The following is a 22,551-nucleotide window of genomic DNA, read 5'->3' as shown; positions in this document are numbered from 1 at the left end:
AGGAGGCCAGTGATGAGGACGTATTAGAAGCAGCCAGAGGGTTGAACACCCGCACATCCACAAAACATCTTTCACTTCTTCCACCCCAAAAACCATTCATGGCGATGTCAAGATGGGCACCATCTTGGATATTGGCAGAAGCAGGGTAGTCCTGCTGTGAAACCGGCTGGAGCTCTGGTTCAACAGCTACCTGAGAGCATACTTCAGTCAACAGGGTAGCAGTTAGATCTCTGATCTCATTGTGTCGGATAGAAGGTAAGCCACCCTTGGGACAGGATAAAGCATGCTCCACTGAAAAGGAAGTCCCACATGCACAGTGAGCAGGAGTCCGCTGAGGAGACCACCCATAACGTAGTGCCACGGCATCGTAAAACGCGGACTTATGCAGTGCAAAGCCATGTTCCTGTAGGGGCCGGGTGGTAAGCCAGTTGGAGGCCCCTTTGGCTGAGGCTAGATCTAAAGCGCGTTGAGAGGAGGGATCTAAGTGGGTACGCAAACTGGAAGATCTATCCGAATAGTTGGAAGATTTGGAATTGCGGATTGCGGACTTGCGAGATAGCTGTTCTGTTTTAACAATAGCCGAATTGATACCCCGGTCCAGAATGAATTGTGAAAGAGGCTCAGTAATGTGACACGAGGCTGAATACTCCTCAGCTGCAATAAGAGTTGGGTTTATGATACCCAAACCACCATATCGAGGTGGAAGGGCAAATAATTTACGGATTGTGTCATTTGGAGGAGAGCAACCCATCAAAGTAGGGATAAGTACCAGCCGGATGTTGTCCTCAAGGGGTTGTAAAGCCTCTGATATGTTTGGAGTAGTGCAACAAAGGTAGAGCCAATGGCTTGACAAGCCATGAGTGAGAGCGGAATAAGCAGCATGCGGCTGAACTTGTGCGAACTTGGCAAGCCGTGTAATCTCTGCTGACCAACCAACAACCTTGTCCCTCACAAATTCCTGGACATAAGCGTTTGAACCAATGGCAGCCCCAAGGTAGGGACGGCCCGCAGAAGTAATTTGAACATCAGTATCTGAGAACAGAGTAGTAGCAATTGAATGGAACCTTTCCTTAGAAACTAACCAAGTTTTAGGAGCATTCAGAAAATAGCCAAAAGCAGGTCCCTTAATACAGAGCTGGTTCCACCAGATGAGCAAGTCCTGTATACTGCCACAAGCACAAGCATCATCAGCATACCAGACCTGGTCCACTGTCCCATGAAGTTGATTGATTAAAGGCACTGTAGCAAGGGCATACATAGGCATAGCTAGTGGGTCTCCCTGTGTAGTACCCTCCTCTGATAAAATAACCTCCCCAGAAACAAGCAAAGAGGCTGGAGACCTATAAATATTGATCAGAATAGTGGAAAGTGGCGGGCACAGTTGTCTGATGTTGTGTAGAGCCACCAAACGGTTCAGCGAGTTAAAGGCATTCGAGGCGTCCACCAGCAACACAGCCTCAGTGCTTCCTTCCTCAAAAACCTTTCGGACAGCATGAACCGCAGCCTCCGCCCCAGAAAGTTGCCCCGCACAAAGTTGGTGTGAACCAGCTGCCTCCTGAATGTCATCCCGCAGGATGACCAGCACAGCCTTAGCAACAATACATTGATCATGAGGTGCATGTTTTAATATTACCACGCTACAAATATAGCTATCACCGAATGCACCCATACATAGCCACAATGCTGATTGATCTGTGTCAATTAACCATCATAGATTTAGTAAATTGTGGCAAAGCATGCCATACATGTGTAGCTAGCAATATATTTAGTATCCACTTAACACTCCCTGCATGACTTCTGGTAGTCTGGCGCCGGCCGCCCCTTCACAAAAAAGTAAGGGTCTGGTGATTCAGAAATACTGCAAATACTTTATCATTGCTACCGACCGGATTCGGCGGTAGCCAATTAATGCGTGCCAATGACGTTCACACAGAATTCGCCTGGCAACACAATCTTTTGTGACGTAACAAGCATTACGTTCGCTGTCTAATTGAATTCCTTTTGAAATGATGATACCAGACTTTTTGCGAAGGGGTGGGCGGTGCCAGACTAGACTTCTGGTAGCTAAAATGATTTGTTAGCATTGAAACTGAGATCAGTGAGACGATCATAAATAGCTACAATCAGCATCTACCGGATAGTGATCATGGAGATCTTCCGGACTGCTTTCTTCATCAGGTTAGCGGTTCAGTATAGTGGTCAAGGCTAGTCTTCGTAAGGGGGTACACGCTGTAGGTTGATCTTCGATCGCGGTCAAAGTCTTGACCCGCCGAAACTTCGCTTTGACCTGTCACTAAGGGCCGAGCTAAGGGCCTTCTTCAATCTTCGACCGCTGACTTAACGACGATATTTCAGTACTTTTCGATTGTGGGTTGGAAATTTTTACCATTTTGAAATTATAATTGTAATTATAGGGATAGCTAAAGGCTTGCACCTGTACATCCACTAGGCCTATAAAAATGTAGCTAAACTAACAAAATCAAATAAACAATTCTTTAGTGTCATGTCCAGCAGCAATTAATTTAGGCCACTTCAACTAAATCTTTTGTTTCTCGGGCGAAATTCAGCCAAATAAAGGTCGGTAGGTCGGTAAAATAAAAATAAAAATAGGCTATTTTGCTAGCTGAAGAGTGATATTGCGAGTCAAACGGTGGCTAAGCTACATTACGGTTGCTGTATCACTTGTGAGTAGGCAGCTATATGTTGAGATATTTAGTGTTACTTACTTTTTGAGAGCTTAAAGATAAATTTGCAACTCCTTCGTGGCGTTATCACTCTTTGCAAGGTGATCACGTGATTAACATAATTATTTTATGTTGAAAAATATAGGGTCGGTCGGGCCCGAGAAACAAAAGATTTAGTTGAAGTGGCCTTAGCTACTGAGGTAGAATCAACAATATAGATTTGGGTAACGAGCTCCAATCAGTAATTACTCTGTTAGTATAAAAATTAGAATTACTGTGCAGCAATCAATACAGATTATAATGCACAGGTGTGTTACATTGTATGTGCACATGTATGAATTTGTATGGAGCTTGAATAATTTCATTGTGTGACTACTTGTTGTAGTTGAAGTGGATGGGGTAAATCGATCCATTATTGTAACTGTGTCCTTAAGAATTAATTTTGATATAGCTAGCTAAATGGCAAACCACCACTTCGTTGTAGAGATGGTAGGTTTAGGTGTCTCAATCTGTCATGGTACAGAAAATGGCTGCCGATAGACGGGATACTTCTAGTTGCTTTACACTGTTTTTTTTATTGTCAAGTGTGTAAGAAGGTTCCCATAAGACATTGTTATATTCCACAATTGGGTAGCTATACAATGAGAACGTATCTGATGCTACAATCTGGAGTGCTTTAAAAGCAAAGTGTGGCAAATGTGGAGATTTCAATGTGGAATTTTTTTTGACAGTTATCATCCAAGGCGGCAAAAACAATAATTAGCTAATACTCAATCAGTGACAACTTTTTGCTACAGTGTGATTTTTAAATTTGTTTTCTGGATACCTTGATTGATAATTGTAGAGATTTCTTGAAGCCTAGACCACACTGAACTGTCCAACATGCAGCCTTTGGAAAACAGGTGTGATATCATGACTAAGATCTCACTGGAATGAAGTTTGTATTACTGTAAATGATTTCAATAAAATATTTAAAGACTGCATCTTTATTACATTTTTGATTGGCAAAAGGTGATTGCAATAATTTACAAATATCAGGGTTTATGTAATTGTGTCATAGAAGATATTGTACACATGTACCTTTTAGTTCTAGGAAGTTTGCACTCATCCTGCTGTGTGGCCAAGCCATATCTGTGACAGTGACAGGCCTTGGAGTGTTTTCTACCTTGTTAGATAACCACACTGGGAAAGACATCTCCTCAACACTAACTGCTGGAGCTTACTACATTCTGAGTGCTACTGTTGGACCATACATAGCCTGTAAACCAGGTTTTGTGGACAAGATCAAACAACACTTGTGGAAGTTTATCATACTTGGACTAGCTGATGTGTATGCTACATATCTACAGACACTGGCTTTTAAGTACACTTCTGTGGCTAGCAATCAGGTGTTCACACAATAGACTATGCATGTATGTGCGTGCGTGTGTGCGTGCGTGTGTGTGCATGCGTGCATGTATGTAGGTATTTAAAAAAAAAATTTTATTAAGGCTTTACAGCACAAGTGCTGAAGGTCTGTGTTTAATTTAAAGTTGTTATGGAAAGTATGTTTTGAAAAGGTGGAGAAAGGAGAAAAAATACATGACTGGACCTGGGCAGCCTCGAGCCTGCAGCCATCTGATTAATGCTCGAACGCTTACAGGAGTCTGCCAGGCGGTCAGGATATTTTCTCCTTGTAAATTTCAAGTATATATATCCATAGGAACTCTAGAGAGTGACTTATTATCTCAAAGTACCCCTTGTAGAACCAAATGCACATTAGTTTATTTATTAAGGCTTTACAGCACAAGTGCTGTAGGTATGTGTGTATGTATATACGTACGTATTTACATACGACATACATGCATAAAAAGTATTTAATATTATGTAAGTTATAGTTTATGACTCTTTTAAATAGAATTTCTGTGACTGTTATATTAGAGTATTGTACTACTCTATCAGTACAACAGTGGTATTTTAGGTCTGGTAGGTGTTATATAGCAATTTGGTGACTTGTAGTGACATGCTTTTAGCCACAATTAATTTTGATTTTATACCATTCCGATTATTGTTCCAGTGATAGCATGTTTTCTTTGCAGTGTAACTCACAATTAAAAAAATATTTTAGAAAGTAAATGAGTAGCCCTACAATCTGAAGTGATGTAACTGCTGATTAAGTATAAATGTGGCCTACAAAAGAGATTTTCTCTGGATTAAATTTTTCTTGATTTTTCGTATCAATGGGAAAACCTTTGGAAGGCTGCTGCATTGAGACAAAGAATGTATTCTGGTAAGTCTGAAACTTGGTACACAAGTTCTGCAACATTGACCTATGTGGAGATGTGCAGGACGTTTGAATGCTCTTTGTAGTTTAAGAGAAATTGCATCAGGTTGTGGAACATAGGTGAATTAATCTATGTATATATATACAATGTGAGTGCATCTACATAAGTTTCCATGTGCATTTTTTACTTGGTTAAGCACTGCTGCCATATATTATTTCTGATTCAGAAAGTGTACTACTCAAATGTTTCCACTATTCGAGTGCAGTATTTATTGTGCTTACCATCATATATATGTATATATATTTTAAGCAGCTATGGTATCAAGACAATCTGCAGTGGCGATTGTCATTTCTAGTAACTTAGAAAAGAATATTTGTAACAGTTATTTCTGTAAGTAACTGTGCAAGCATATCAGCCTACAGTAGTTATATAGCAGCAGATTGGTAATTATGATAATTATACGTAATTCTGACAAGTACATATTGGATAAACATAAAAAGCTTTCAGAACTTCTTTCACTAATTCCACATATGAAAGTTACACCCTTGGAGGCTTTTGCATTGTGTTGTTGTATTTTATTCATGTACAACTTCTATAATAAGAAGGATAATACTTTTGTTATAGTTCATAGAAATCATGGTTCATAAACATTATGGCTTGTGGATAGCTAACCTGACATGGCATAAGTGAAGCTTTGCATGCATGGCTGATATATATATATATATATATATATATATATATACATACGTATATAATATGACTAATATAATGGTATCAGTGCTCATGCTTGGATAACCAGCTGTAATGTGGCTATCGTATTGACTATACATTTTGTTGACAACAGGATGAGCTATCTATCATAAATATTGGAATAGTGTGAATGTCACTTATAATTATCATACCCATGCAGCTTTAATCAAAGGTTTTCAACATGTAACTATAGGATGTGAACAGCAGCACTTAGATTATCAAATGATATGAGAATTGTATCTATGCACCATATTATACAGTTAGCTTTGTACAATAGACATGTATACAGTTGCTGTTTTCCTATTTTTCTTGATTTAGGCTATCACAAATGTTTCTGTCACAATATTTGTTGCCATTCTTTCACTATTCATGATCAAGACGAGATATAAACTGATTCACTATTCTGCAATGCTAACCAGCTCTGCAGGTACAGTCATAGTGATATTGGAAGATCTCAATGGTGAAGAAGGTATGTAAGGTGTCACTTGTAGATGAGACAAAAATGTGTATGCTTGCATTCTGGCCTTTCTGGGGTAAAGTAGAATTCTAGAAAAGTGGTAGCGGGACAAGAATGAAAAGCAGGAGTGGGAATGACCAATAAAAAGGTCATCATGTCAACAGTATGCAGGATGGATTTGCAGTATTGTTGGATTCTTTCACTAAAATGATCGAAACATTCTAATAGAGCAGTCACCTGCTTTAAAGAACTCTAATAGAATGTTTCACCACCAGGGGTCTGCATTGAAAGCCTGTGAATTGATGGACTTAGGTAGCTGGCATAGATTAGGTGTAGAGACTAGCCATAAGTCATAAACACTGAAAGTAAACTACTCCTTAAAACATTTGAAAGTTTCAAATCATAGACTATTAATTATAAACATTAAACACTGATGAATTATTCTAGTTAACTGCTGGAAATTGCACCTGCTTCCAGATAAGAAGTCATAATGGGAGTATGCATGCATCAGTAATGCTTGTCCAGCTGAAAGAAGAGTCATCATGACTGGACATGTTATTAGTCTCCTCATTGGAGCCACCCATACATACTGCAGCTGCCATATACTCATCCTGTGACTTTTTTCCTGAGGTGGTACAACTTCCCACATCTATAGCAGGCACTGTCAGTTAACTAGAAACCTATTCATCTCCAATTTTAAAATATTAATTGTTTCAAGGGAGTAGCTACTGTAACTTTCAGTGATGATGACTCAGCTATAGTCTATGTACCTAATCGATACCAGCTTTAGTTCATCAATCCAAAGGCTTCCAATGCAGCCCTGTTGGGATAGATGGATAGTTAATAAACATTCTTTACTGCTCTATTAGAGCATTTTGGTGCAGCTGAGTGCTCTATTAGAGTGTTTTGACAGTTTTTAATTAGCGGAAGGATCCAACAATGCTACAAAGTTGTCTGTACAATCCAACCTTTATATCAACATGATGACCTTTATCAGACATTTTCATTGTTCCCACTTTCCATTCCCATTCCATTTCCTAGAATTCTACTAACCCTGTATTCTCTTCCCTGCATGTTGCACATTATTTTGTGGTCCAAATTACATACACTGTTTTTAGGTAACACAAACGTTATTACTGGGGTATGTAGGTGGCTGAATTCAGACATTAAACAAGTATCTAGCTAGGGCAGACTGTAGGAATACTACACTACATTTTTGGTTGTCTAGCCAAGAGTTAAAATAGTAACAATCCACTTGCCTGCGTTGCTATTTTGAGTATATTGGAGTATGAGAAACTAAAGTGGTAATAAGAAATTATTACAGTAAGGGATGAGAGACCAATAATTAAGTTCTCATATTGATGTACAGCAAAAATTCAGAATTTTAAATACAATACGTACATAGTCCTGCAGCACCTTGAAATACATTGCCAGCGATGGCATCTACAAAGGCAATCACATTTAACAAGCAGGAGTGATAATTATAATTATAATAATAATTTGTTTTGTAGGGAAGAATCCATTTATAGGAGATATGATTTGCATTGGTGCAGGTTTTTGTGTTGCTGTTATTACTGTTGGTGAAGAGTTCATGATTAAGGGAGAAATTTCAGTGTTAGATTTTATGGCCATGTTGTCATTTAGTGGAGCTATCATTACAGGAATTCAAGTGTATGTTTAATAAGATGAACTGTATGTATGTACATGCATGAGCATACACAAAACTTATTGAATGAATATGGTTCAGGGTGATGGTTCAGGCCTACAAGTAGAGGAAGAAACGTTAGCAATGAATGTTACATGAAGCACAAATACAACAATTTCTGGAGGAAGTCTTTTCTTTAGGATCTGGGGACTTACTCCTGAGAATATTTTTCAGATTACAAAAGTTCTGGAATTGTAATTTTTTACTATATTATTACAAGTCAATTGAGTAGCTACTACAGTCATTGATTGTTTTATTTTTATTAGAGTGACTGACTACTCTATTAGAGTATCTCATATTATATGAAGTAAAAGTGAAAAGGGGCATCCCTCATTTCCTCTGCCTTGATCTACTTTATACATGCATAAACAAACTTATATACAGGACAAGTTTGATGCTTTTCTTTGCATCTTTATATCTTTAGTTGTATTTTGGATCGGGTGAAATTGGTTGAAATGGAATGGGATTTGCAATCAGGTAAGGCACAGTATCTCTCTGTACATAATACACAATACACCCATGCTGTGTTCAAAGTTTCTTGGTACTTAGATACGTCTCATACGTATATACTTGCAAGAATGAATGCACCTTTGCCATTGCCATTTTGAGTTCAGTCCACATAATCATATTATTAAAACGAAAAAAAGTTCTTATAGTGTGGCAAATTATGTATTAATCCTTAAGGGTTGATTAGAGGACTACGCTGTACCATGTATATCCGTATAGCCAGATGCCTGGGAATTTATTTCTTATAATCCAATCGTGATACAGCTGAACTATCTTGTGTAACAGCCACCTTGTGACAAGTAATGGGTTTCATTAGTTGTAGTAAGCCTTGTTAACTTAAGACATTGTAATCTCGTACATGACCTTACATTTAGGTAGCACCCCCAGGCTGTAATTTAGGACCCGCATTTTCGGCTTTATATATGGTACATGTGTAAAGGTGTAACAAAGTATATTTGTTCATGATACTCGGCCCATTATGGCAAATTGTCACTGTGACTAACTGTATCTGTGTATATTACTTGATACAATATAAAGTACTCTATCAAAATACAATAATGTCCACCAATATAATATCATCTATTTGCATACCTCCACAGTCCTGTACTTCCTTGGCTATCATGCTTGTAACACCAGCTACTACTTCTTTGTCCCTATCACTATATTACTATCATCATCGATGGTGGCCAGTTTATCACTATTGACAGCTATTGCTTACAGTCTCCTATTTGCTGTCTTCATTTTTGATAATAAGGTATGTATATAATACAATACAGTGTTCAGTATACCAACTGTACCAGTAAATACTGCAATGCTATAGCTACTGTCTATGAAGACCATACTAAGGTTTGGAACTAAAACTATAATCCTAAAGGTATAATTATAGGTTGTAAAACTGGAACTGTATAGGCAATACCAGAACAACATTAGAGTGTGATTTGTTGATTACAAGACTTGAGGCATTGATTCAAAGTAAACTCTGCTTGCCATTTTCTATGTGGTTAATGATTGCTGTGAGGGCGAAGGAACAGGCGCTTATAATTTCTAATCAATAAGTACTGTGTGGAGAAAAAGGTCCTTTATATGTTTGTGTGTTGATTTGTCAAACATATTATATATAAGTTGTACCAACTATTGTTTGTGGTATAGGCTACAAAAAGTGGTTTTGGCACAGCCACTAGTCAAAGACAACCGCTACTCAGTATAGCATTTAATTTAACAGAATTATTATAGCTATATGTTTTGTTTAGGAAAGTAAATGCTGTATGTATATGTGTACCTTTTGTGTAACATTGCTGTTCTCTTTTGTACACAGTTTTCAATATTCTACATTGGAGGACTGGTAGTTATTCTAGTTGGCCTGGTAATGTATAACGTGAAGGTTGCACCTGAAGGAGGTACAGACCAGTCAGTATTCAGTATTGGCTACTGGTACAACTATGGACACTCACTATTCTGTGAGTGGAGGTGTTGTCCTCTACAAGACAAGGTTGTACAACTCATTGATGGTGCTGATGATCAACCATTGATCAGTGATCATGTTGATTATCAAGCAATAAACATTAATGACAACGATGATACCTAACGTAGTGATCAGAAGAGCTTAATCATTTAATTTTTTCAATGTCATACTGTTTTTGATGAATTATTTATGTAGGCTTTATTTATTTATCATATGTAACTTATTTATTATGAAACTAAAGTCCAGACATGCATCAGGAAAGATTTGACCAAATCGCCCCACCTCCAAGTTATAGTAGTTCTTCTTGCAATGTAGGGCCATTTAGGAGCAGATTTAATCAGGAGCTAGCAATGGGAGTAGGCCAAAATGCAGGTGATCAGGCCTGGGAAAATTCATATAACTACAATTATTATATACCTAATAATAATAATACCTAGAATAGGTATCTAATGTTATGGTAGTCCCATAACTAAAGTCTATCACATGTGGAGAGTACTACTAGAGTTACAATCTCATGTTTGTGATAAGCAAAACATCCCATCACATCCGTTTGCACTGTAGGTGTCTATAGTAGTGTGCCTTGCAGCACTTATGAGCTCCTGATAGTACAAATACGTGGGTAGGAAAGAATGTGAATTAGCAGAGCCTCCATCTAAGAAAGGTACTACTATTATTTGGTCTTACAGATACTGACAGCAGTGGATATACTCTCAACAGTCAGGAAAGAATTTTAAAACTTATTTGGATGTTGTAAAAATATAATTGGAAGGGCCAAACAATGAAATCTGCAATTTTAAATGAAATAACAAATTTATAGTGGGGATCATGTATAGCACCATCTGTGACAATTTTGAACAATTGATATACTTAATATTTATGCCTAGTAAATTGTAGGATAGTGCATAATTGTATATTGCACAGTAGTTAAAAAGTAATTGTAATTATTTTCTACATGTTCAATTGTATGTTTTGTGAGTAACTACCGGTACTACTTGATAAAGGCAAGTTCAACAGCATAAATGAGTGTTACTTGTGGCATAGTATTGCATGTAGTTTATAAAAAGAGTTTCACCGAGTTTTGGCTTGACACTAATTGACTACCTAATACATTTTTCACTTCTTCAAAGTTGGATATATGCTTATTCACTCCCAATTGCTCTCCAATCATAATAATGACCGTCATATTTGATGATGAAATGTTCAAGGAAGTTTTAACTAGCTATCTACTGATCATTACTGGAATAGACATAAATTTTGTTACGCGTACATATCTGTTTAATAGATTGCATAAGACTGCGGTGGTTTATTTAGCTTTGCTTAACTATTATGAACCCAAAGTGAACACATAGTGCTTTGTGATTAATTGTGATCATTAATACACCGTAATGAAGTAGTACTAGTTATGGTCTTGCTCAGTAGAAATCATGTTGCTTTTGTGACAGCTGCTATTGTTATTGACATTGCCAATAAGGAATTGATTGTCATCTTATGTAAATTAGACAATTAATTTGGTCTTAGTTTCAAAATGTAGTCACATATTTTAGCTGCATTCATGAAGAATTTCATATGCAATGATAAAAAGTCACTGAATCAAAGTTCAAAAAATGCATAGGCCAAATTTTGTGTGTGAAAAAGGTAGCTACCTTTTCCCCAAATCTGGTCACATCATGTGTTGAGGTGATAACATAATGCACTTTACTCACTTATATAGCTAAAGGTGCGGAAGGCACTGTACATTTTAATTGGCAGAGAATTAAAGTCTGTACAGGTATAATTACCTCATCATATGTCCATTGAGTATGTACACCAAATTTGGTGTTGATAGGCTATGCATGCAGGAACTGTATAAGCGTAATTGCAAATACACACAACAAATACAATTAACTAAATATACCTTATAATTATCTGTGTGTGGTGTGTAAGTGTACTGTGCATACATGTTTGTGTGTAACATTGTTCATGTCAGATACACAGGTAATATACAGCTGCAGTTAGTCACAGAGTAATATTATGTATAATAGTCAACTGTTACATAATTTTGTTTGCTAGCATGTAGAATGTTTGGAAAGGTAAATATACCTTTTCACAAATCCAATCATATAAATAGCTATTAAAGAGCATATAAGCTGTACTATCTGGGGTGTACTATGCTCCTACAGTAACATACAATTAAGGTATATAAGTAGACCTATATGCTTGTAAAATTAATAGATGTTCTTTAAGCAAACATAGTACACATACTAGCTAAGTATATATGCTTACCCAATCTGGCTAAGTATTTCTGAGGCTATCTATTTTATATTACAATAGTAGCATCAAATTTTATGAATAGTAAGCACTGCCCCAGTATGTGGAACAGTTAATTGTTTGTTATTATAGTAGTTTTCAGTAAACCTGCATTCACTGATGTTTTACTGAGAGTTTAAAACTTAGTAAAACAATTATATTCCATATACTTAAAGTTACTGACATTTTACTCTATCAGTATAACTGGGTACAACTACAGTAAAGCATCTTAACAAATTAGTAAACTAAGAACCTCTAAGCAATGAAGGTGATACCATAGCTCTTAATTTTAACACGCTTGTCAATGATTTGATTTGATTTGATTTATTGTTTTAACTCCTCACAATCGGCTAAGCCATTCTTCCTTGCAGGAGTGGTAACAACACGTACAGTCACAAAATACAAAACAAGACATATAGGCACAATAAAAAACTACGTAGGTAATTAAATACAAAAACAAATAATTAACTATTACAAGCCATATCACCAATCATTAGGTAAATAAGAATGGTGATCATGACAGAATTGCTGGTAATGGAGATCCTTGATGATCGAATGAAAAGTGAATGGTGTAGCATTCCACCAATGGGAAGCTCTAGAATGGAAGTATTTTTGAGAGCAGGTGAGGTGAAATCTCTCAGGGTTAGAAAAATAATATTTTTTGTCACACTGGTGTCATATCAAGAATGACAACAACCAATTGCAAATTTAATTGGAGGTGACAATGGAATGCATTTAGAATGATGATATTGATAATGCATTAAGCAAGTAGCCTGAAATTGAATAAACTTCCTAAATGGCAACCAATTGACTTCAGAAAAGTACTGTGACACATGATCAAACTTTAATAGTTGTTTACCTATCCATACAGCCCTGTTCTGAATATGTTCCAGCTGCTGAGCTGATTGCTGGGGTAATGGAGGGCATATTGCAGGTGGGAAAGAACTAACGAGTCTAACAGTAGCTTTAAAAGGTATGAATTTAGGTAATGCTGATAAGGAAGAGATAGTAGGACATTTTCTGAGGATACATGGTGGGACCACGATCACTTATAATCAAAGATAACACCTAAATATTTTATTTATCAGTGTTGTATCATTTATTAAGACACATTGATACTCTGATGAGTTTTTAGAGCCAACTTTAAACCATGCACATGTACATAACACCATATTTTTGTTATGTTCAATTTTATCTTGCAGCAGCTGCAACTGTTCATTCATGGAAGCAGCCACAAAAGTGGGGTTAGAACCACTACAAATTAATGTTGTAGCTATCATCAGATTATTGCGCCTACAGTCCATCTTAAATCTGCAATGATAAATCATTCATGTAAATTAAGAATATAACAATGGTCCCAATGCATTCCCTTGTGGAATACCACCTTTCATTTCTCTCCACTATGAAAACTCATAATTCATTGATGCAGCCATTTAGTTGCCACCTTTAAATTAATTTTAAAAGCTTGCCTTTTGAAAGCCATACCAGTTTTAACAACTTGGCTGTTTTGTTATGGATGTGTGTGATTCAACAAAATATTGTATAGCAATTAATCAAATATGTACATGCTTCTTGGAATATGACAATTACTAAAATTAATACAGACTGATAGTTTATTCATGTAGCTTTGTGTCCTGGGTGAAAAATCGAATCTGCTGACATGTGCGATAAGACTGGTTTTCTCAGACTGGGTCACATATATGACAATGTTGCACTAATTCAGCATCAACACCTAATATTGTAAAGGATGTGTTGTATATATCCATTACCAGTGCATCCCAGGACCCTTACAAGCCTTCTCAGTACAATGCTTTCCCCTGGAACCATAAGTTGGAACAATGCTTGCATATATAATTGCATGTCATATGGCTCCTCTGATCCAATATGGAGTTTTCAGCTAGATCATGCATGACTACTGTAGATGTAGACAATTAGACATATACTAATTTGGCTATTAGCCTACATATAGGCAACACTCATTAGTGTCATGTACCTCAAACCACAGGTGAGTATCTTATACAGTATAATATATATTATACAGTATATTGAATATCAGCTGAAAACCTCAAATTGTCTGTAAGTTGCAATAGTTTGCAATGTTTACGTTGTGCAAGAATGAAAATCAAACCAACAATGTGACATTAAAGGGCTTCAATGTGTACTTAAGTTGATACTGAAATTTTAGGTGAAGAAAATCAAACCTGATAAAAAACCAAGGTTATTTCAGCTGCCAAATGCATTCGCTGTATCAAGTTAGCATGCCTAGTCCAAATAATTACATTGTGCCATATAAGCTACATAATTGAAATATACGTAAAGTACTACATTTGAATGTTGTAAAAACACTCTGAGATGGAATATGTATACAACTAAAATGTGTGCATATCTATAATAGCTACATACAATGATATGGTACAGGGGCGGATTTAGGGGGGGGGAAGGCTAAGGGGCTGTAGCCCCGCTTTCCTTTCCAAGTTAGTACTTGGCCAATAAAACCCTAAACCTTCTATGTGTATCAAAAGCAGATTTAATTCAGGAACTATGCATCACTACCAACACAAATAATGTCTATGTAACTATACGTATTGTGTTCAACTCTGTTCCAGGAGAGTATAGCTTCCTTTTCCTCAAGAGTTCTTCAAGAAACGATTTCGATTGTGGGTTGCATCTTTAGTTACAAAAGTTGTAATTGTGGGGTTTGTTTTTATTTTGATAATTAGCAATGTTTTCCACTATGGCTATAAGAGGTGATTAGTGTGGTTTTATTTTTAAAATGAATTTATTTTATGATTCAAAAGTGTTAGTTGGTTTAATTGGTTAGAGTTATCAGCTTCAGTATAATATGTAGTTACCAACTCAGCCATTTAGTAAACTGTTACAGCAGTCTTGGTATTTTACAAGTTTATAAGGCAGCTATAGCACTTTTGTCTGTGAATGTAAAATCTGTATCAGTTACCTTCTGATATGACCCCATGCTGTGGGTTATGGTGCTGGTATTCATTAGCTATAGATCAATCTTCGTAACCTGGCAGATCTAGAAATAAGTTGACTATCAGAACAGCAAATTCAGAAACCCCATAAATGCAAATATAGTTGCACTTTGCTAAGGATTGCCAGTGGACTAGCTAATAGCTACTAGTACCCTTTACTGCATTCTGCTTTTTAGTACACTCTATTGGTGTTAAGGATAACAAAGTGTCACTAGGCTAAAGGAGCATGCATACTAATAATTGTGATGTTCAACACCACTACTACTTAGCTATGCATGTTTCTGCCTCTGTTTAGCTATACATGTTTCTTCCACACAAAGGCTTCTCCTATTCTCTAGCTTTGCTTGATCATGGGAGTATTTAGAAACAGCATCCTTCATGCAGACTGCAAAATCATCACAGTCAAACTTGTGTAGTTTGTAGTCATAATCACCCAATGTTGATGAATCCCAGATGGTCTTTAGAAAATGATAGTCTAGCGTTACATAAAATAAGAGGAGAGTCTGCCTTGGATTTGTTGATGATGAAGCTGGGGTAAGCATTTTCCACAATTCTTCCAACTTCATGATGTGTGAAATAATCTATACTCCAACCTTCCAGTGGGGTCCAACAACATTATTTTTATCAGTAAGATAGACAGTTGAGGCTATTGAAGAGGAGCTGAGCATTATGGTATATAGCTAGCTATATCTAAATGCTTGGTAGCTACAAATGAAAAGATTATCATGCATGCATGATAGCTACTCAATCCATATCGCTGTCAGTCTTGATTTAATGGAAAAGTAAAAGTGTTTTGATAAACTGAAATTCCATTATTCTCCACTGAAAAACTGCTAAAAATATTCTCAGATTCACCTTTAGAGGGCATTATTTTCAAAACTTTCCTGGGGGGGCATTCCCCCAGACCCCCCTAGGCTGGCATGCTTTGCACACTAATGTAGTCATTATTCCAAATAGCTAATTTGATCATGGATACTACATGAATCTTACCACTAGGGCCTTGTGAGAAGACCTGGTATCTTCTAATGTCTGGCTAGTTACCTATGTCCAGATTACAATGCTATATTATATGCATATTATCTGACATGTACCATCAGGGGTGGATCCAGGATTTTTTGACGGGGGGGCTAAGCTGGACAGGCCATCACAGAGTAATTGTTATGCCATATACTTAATTCCAAAGAACGTATACTTGCTAATAAAGAATTTTACATGAGATGACAAGCAATTTCATGTCAACAACAGCTGTTACAAGAGCAACAAGTAGCTTGAATGTGACTGGTACAAATTGGCTACTAGCTATGGCAACATTATGGTGTATATTAATGAAAACATAAGTCAAAATTAATCACAAAATGCTATCTGTTCACTTTGGGTTCCATATATTGTCTGTAATAGTGATTGTAAACCAGTGCAGTCTTTTGTAATCTACAAATTTTCTTTTCTTTTTACAGCTTTCTCACAATTGATCTACGCAATAGCACACACAATCATACACAAAGTATATATACATACCACAGACAGTTTAAATGTGTTATGTGTATAATATATGCAGGCTTGCACAGCTCATGCATGTTTGACCTATATGCACACCAAATTTGGTGGATATGCTTGATGGGCCCATTATAATGAGTGGTTTGGTGCGCAATGATACCTCTGCACCTTTAGCTCTATGGTTTTGCTATATAGAATATTACCACAATACATGATGATAGTGAAGTACATAAAATAGTACTGCCTGGGGTGTACAGTAGTTATATCTATAGGCAACATTCTGTCTGACAAATACAGGATGCAAGTTGGCCTATACGCTTGTGAAATTAATAGATATTCTTAAAGCATACGATATAGCTAAGTATGCTGGTTGTTAAAAGCTATCTGTTTTATAACTGACCATGTACTGTAGCATCAAATTTTTATTAACAACATGGTGATGCTGTATTTGGTTGCCACTTTCAATTTGAGTTTAAAAACTTGCATTGTCTTTTGAAAACCAAACCAGTTTTTGAATTTTCATGGTTGTTTTTGTTTTGGACATAATTACATGCACAATTCAATGCAATATTGTATAGCAATTATTACTGAATCAAACTATTAACAACTATGTACATGTTTCTTGGAATATGATAATTACTTTATACAGTAACTAGCTGTGTACATGTCTGATGGTGGTGAATTATATTTATACAGACCTGTAAATTGCTTGTACATTTTGATACAATATTGCATAGTAATCACATACATGAGTAGGTATTTGTACACAGTAATAAATTAGTGGCTAACTGAACCATTCCACTAGTTGTACTACCAATAAATTAGTTGTTCATGAAGGTTAATATGTAGTAAAGCTGGTATATAATTCTTACTGGTAGAACAGGATTATATGCTTTTCAACTGTAATTTTATACTGATTGGGCACACAAAAACCAGACATAACTGGGTGATCAATCATACTGGTGCCCACTGTGGGCTATTAGCCTGCATATAGGCACGACACTCATTACTGTCACGTACCTCAAATCACAGGTAAGTATATTATACAGTACATTAAATATCAGCTAGCAATCTCAGAGTATAGTTTGCAATGTTGTTGTGCAAGAATGAAGATCAAACCAACAATGTGACATTAAAGGGCTTCAAGTTAATTTGATACTGAAATTTTAGGTGAAGAAAATCAAACCTGTCAATGTAATTAGTTCAGCTGCCAAATGCTTTTGCTGTGTCAAGTTAACATGCCCAGTCCAAATAATTACATTGTGCCATAATTATATAATTATGCTGTGAGGACTATTGAAATATATGTAAAATACTACATTTGAATGTTGTAAAAACATTCTGAGAAGGAATACAACTAATACAACTAAACATATTCTACTGCTACTATAAAATCACTAAAAGTCAGAGATACTCAGCGTCGTGATCTGCATAATCTGCTTTCACATAACCATGATGGTCGCACCAGCCAGCATGATCCCTTCATCTTCCCAGCCTTCATCGGTGCAAATTCTCACTTCAATTGGGTCAGTATCAACACGGCTGCTGTCTGGGATGTCCCTTAAGAAATATGGCGCTTCACCTTGTGCACAGCAACTGTGCTTTTCAGAACAGTATGCTATATCTGACCATAAGCTTTCATTTTGGTAATGATATTCAGATGGTTGAGGTATACCAGTAGTTGGTGAATTACAGTAGTAATCATCTCGTACAAAGCTGGGAGGCTTTGGTCCAGGATAAGCAGCACAAGGACAGTTTCCTTTAGGATCAGCAGCACTATCCTCACTACTGTAGCCTACAGCATATGACCAGACATGTCTACGTTTGTCAGAAGTACCATAAGTAATAGAGATACCATCAAGATAGGGTTGATTTATTGAATCCATGGGTCTTTGCGAGAAAGCATCTGGGGTTCCTTTTGTATAAGCATCTACCACTCCACAGATGTACTTGAAGTGTATCCTGGTCGGGAACATTGCAGAGTAACAACCAGCATCATCAGAAGGTGGTTTGCATGCTGCTTTGTAATTAGTACCAGGTATGACAAATCGTTGCCAATCTTTTGGGCATTTGTAAGAATGAGCATTAACAACGACTGTCCATCCTCCAGTCATTCCACATTGAGAATTCATAAAACAGAATTCCTATAAAGTATATCACAATTATAACTTGTATAAAACACTCATGCACTATTATGTATACTCGCCATGTACAAAACTAATAATTCTTGAATACAATGTTACCTGAATGATGTCCCCTTCATTAGTCTGGACCCAGAAGTAACCTACGAAACCACGAGTTTCCGAATTCCTTTGATAAATGTCACTGCAAGATTTTCCTGGACAATCTTTAGTATAACCCACTCTACAATCAGTATCTTTACTGAGGATGATTGATCTTCCAATCACCATTGTGGCCATCAGTATGTTAAGAAAGTAAACAGCATTCATTTTTCACCAACTGATCACTTCAATTGAGCTGAATTTGCATGTAATGGACAACTTTATAATAAACTTGTGTGACCACAAATATTTAATTATGGATACCGTTGTAGGTCTTCATAATACCGAATACTTAAACTATGTGACAGTTTTATGATTTCTGAATGATAGTCCAAAGATACACACATGATAACTATTATGTATAAACATCACCAAACAAACCCACAAAATTATAAAATGTAATTGCAAAAATTATTTCTAATACTGCTTCAATTATGAATTTGAAACCTGATCAATGTTTACAGTATTATTGCTTTTACTTCACTTGTCACAGCTATATGTGATGTGACGTCCTTAACATAAAAAGCTAATATATAGTTGTACTCTTACTGTAAGCAACTGTATATATTAGTCATGCACTGGTATACACAGATGGGGTACTGTGCTTTTATATATTCAATATCAGAGGAGGTTGATCACACTCCTCTTGATCTCAAGAATGTTGAACCACATGTTGCACTAATTCAGTATCGACACCTCCTAATATTTTAAAGGATGTGTTGTATATATCCATTACCAGTGTATCCCAGGACCCTTACAAGCCTTCTTAGTACAATGCTTTCCCCTGAAACCATATATGTTGGAACAATGCTTGCATATATAATCGCATGTCATATGGCTCCTCTGATCCAACATGGAGTTTTCTGCTGGATCATGCATGACTACTGTAGATGTAGACAATTAGACATATACTAATTTGGCTATTAGCCTGCTTATAGGCAACACTCATTAGTGTCATGTGCCTCAAACCACTCTTATACCGTATACTGAATATCAGCTGGAATCTCAAGTTGTCTGTAAGTTGCAATAGTTGTGTAATGCTTATGTTGTGCAAGAATGAAAATCAATTAAAAATGTGACATTAAAGGGCTTCAATGTGTAATTAAGTTGATACTAAAATTTTAGGTGAAGAAAATCAAACCTTATAAAAAGCCAAGCTTATTTTAGTGCCAAACACTTTTGCTGTATCAAGTTAGCATGCCCAGTCCAAATAATTAAATTGTGCCACATAAAAGCTATATACATCATTGAAATATATGTAAAGTAGCTTCTACATTTGAATGTTGTAAAAACACTCTGAGATGGAATATGTATACAACTAAAATGTGTGCATATCTATAATAGCTATATACAATGATATGGTACATGCCAGATAACATGTATATAATAATAATAGCATTGTAATCGCAGAGTAATTGTTACGCCATATACTTAATTCTTAGAACGTGTAACTGCTAATACATGATGACTCCTTACTTTGGCCCCTTTTCTGCTACAACGTATCAGTCACTAAGTCAAGTCATTAAGTCTAAGTCCTTGAAATTAGGTTAGGTAATCCTAAGGCTGCAGCGCATGTTGCTGTCAGACCTTCAGTGCTGGTCATTGTAAAGTGTTAATAAATAAATAAACAAGCAATTTCATATTTGTAATATCAATAACAGCTGTTACAAGAGCAACAAGAAGATTGTTTAGCTTGTCATGAATGTGACTGGTACAAATTGGCTACTATAGCTATGGCAACATTATGGTGTATATTAGTGAATACATAAGTCAAAATTAATCACAAAATGCTATCTGTTCACTTTGGGTTCCATATAATGTCTGTTATAGTGATAGTAAACCAGTGCAGTCTTTTGTAATCTACAAATTTTATTTTCTTTGTACAGTGCTAGCTTTCTCACAATCGATCTACGCAATAGCACATATACGCACACAATCATACACAACGTATCTGCATACCACTGACAATTTAATTTTGTTATATGTATATATGCAAGCTCATGCAAGCCATGTTTGACCTATATGCACACCAAATTTGGTGGATATGCTCGATGGGCATATGATGAGTGGTTTGGTGGGCAATGATACCTCCACACCTTTAGCTCTATGGTTTTGCTATATAGAATATTACCAAAATACATGATGCTAGTGAAGTACATAAAATAGTACGGCTTTCATTATGGTAGTGTCAACAATAACAACTCTTATAGGGATTTTTCAGCTGGATCATGACTACTGCAATTAGACATACGTATGCTAATTTTGTTGTGTGTGCATATCTATAATAGCTACAAGATATGGTTTCTGTAGGATACCGATCGCAATGTACATAGTGATGCTTGCCCTCTGCACCTTTAGCTCTATATAGTATGATTTTGCTAGAATATCACATATTCCACAATACATGATGTACTGAAGTACATAATACAGTACTGTATAGGGTGTACAGCAGTTATACCTACAGGTAACATTCTGTCTGACAAATACAGGATGGAAGGTGGCCTATATATGTGACTGGATTTGCAAAAAAGTACCTTTTTCACACACAAAATTTGACCCATTTTTAAAACTTTACAGCTTCATACTCTTCAATCATTGCATATAATCATCTGAAATTTTTCATGAGTGCAGCTATAGTATCTGGCTGCATTTTGATGTAAAGAGCAACTTAATTATTATAAGAATTAAGTCAACACTTATGATATGTAAGATGTGTGGAAAAGGTACCTTTTCACAAATCTAGTCACATATACATACTTGTGAAATTAAGATATTCTTTAAGCATACTATGTATGTAGCTAGGTATGCTGGTATTAAGTATTCCTAAGGATATCTGTTTTATAATTGACTACTGTATATATAGCATCAAAATTAACATGGTGATGCTGTAATTCTCACATTAACATATCACTGCAGCCATTTGGTTGCCACCTTCAATTTGATTTTTAAAACTTGCATTGTCTTTAGAAAGCCAAACTAGTTTTGAGTTTGCATAACTGTTTTTTGGTATGGACTTAATTTACATGCACAATTCAACACAATATTGTATAACAATAATATTATTAATCAAACTACTAGCACTATTAACAATTACGTACATGTTTCTTGGAATATTACAATTACTTTATACAGTAACTAGCTATGTACATGTCTGATGGTGGTGAATTATATACAGACCTGCAGTAAATTGCTTGTACATTTTGATACAATATTGCATAGTAATCACATACATGAGTAGGTATTTGTACACAGTAATAAATTAGTGGCTAACTGAACCATTCCACTAGTTGTACTACCAATAAATTAGTTGTTCATGAATGTTAATATGTAGTAAAGCTGGTATATAAATCCTACTGGTAGAGCAGGATTATATGCTTTTCAACTGTAATTTTATACTGATTATATGCTTTTCAACTGTAATTTTATACTGATTAGGCACACAAAAACCAGAAATAACTGCCAGAGTGAGTGATCGATCATACTGGTGCCCACTGTAGGATATTAGCCTGCATATAGGCATGACACTCATTATTGTCACGTACCTCAAATCACAGGTGAGTATATTATACAGTACATTAAATATCAGCTAGCAATCTCAGAGTATAGTTTGCAATGTTTAAGTTGTGCGAGAATGAAGATCAAACCAACAATGTGACATTAAAGGGCTTCA

The 22,551-nt window shown here is 36.1% G+C and overlaps 2 protein-coding genes across 2 annotated transcripts; one reads left to right on the top strand and one right to left on the bottom strand.

Moving 5' to 3' along the window:
- The first annotated feature begins 1,991 nt into the window (after positions 1–1,991).
- On the top strand, positions 1,992–10,076 carry LOC136258430 (solute carrier family 35 member F1-like). Its single transcript, XM_066051746.1, has 7 exons — positions 1,992–2,178; positions 3,772–4,072; positions 6,017–6,167; positions 7,667–7,826; positions 8,285–8,337; positions 8,967–9,121; positions 9,683–10,076. The coding sequence occupies exons 1-7, from the start codon at positions 2,147–2,149 to the stop codon at positions 9,950–9,952; spliced, it is 1,122 nt and encodes a 373-aa protein (XP_065907818.1). The 5' UTR covers positions 1,992–2,146; the 3' UTR covers positions 9,953–10,076.
- Positions 10,077–17,849: 7,773 nt separating this feature from the next.
- On the bottom strand, positions 17,850–19,081 carry LOC136257977 (uncharacterized). Its single transcript, XM_066051278.1, has 2 exons — positions 18,843–19,081; positions 17,850–18,743 (listed from the first exon to the last, which is right to left on the bottom strand). The coding sequence occupies exons 1-2, from the start codon at positions 19,047–19,049 to the stop codon at positions 18,042–18,044; spliced, it is 909 nt and encodes a 302-aa protein (XP_065907350.1). The 5' UTR covers positions 19,050–19,081; the 3' UTR covers positions 17,850–18,041.
- Positions 19,082–22,551: the final 3,470 nt, after the last annotated feature.

Source organism: Dysidea avara, chromosome 6, assembly GCF_963678975.1.
Source record: "Dysidea avara chromosome 6, odDysAvar1.4, whole genome shotgun sequence".
NCBI lineage: Eukaryota > Metazoa > Porifera > Demospongiae > Dictyoceratida > Dysideidae > Dysidea > Dysidea avara.
The sequence above is the reverse complement of the archived record's forward strand: the minus strand, read 5'-3'. Positions and strand labels throughout refer to the sequence as shown.

Coding starts and splice junctions, on each gene's coding strand:
- LOC136258430 (XM_066051746.1), top strand. CDS start 2,147: ATGGAGATCTTCCGGACTGCTTTCTTCATCAG. Junction 4,073..6,016: donor CTTCTGTGGCTAGCAATCAG/GTGTTCACACAA, acceptor TTCTTGATTTAG/GCTATCACAAATGTTTCTGT. Junction 9,122..9,682: donor TCTTCATTTTTGATAATAAG/GTATGTATATAA, acceptor TTTTGTACACAG/TTTTCAATATTCTACATTGG.
- LOC136257977 (XM_066051278.1), bottom strand. CDS start 19,049: ATGAATGCTGTTTACTTTCTTAACATACTGATGGCCACAATGGTGATT. Junction 18,744..18,842: donor ATGAAGGGGACATCATTCAG/GTAACATTGTAT, acceptor TATACTTTATAG/GAATTCTGTTTTATGAATTC.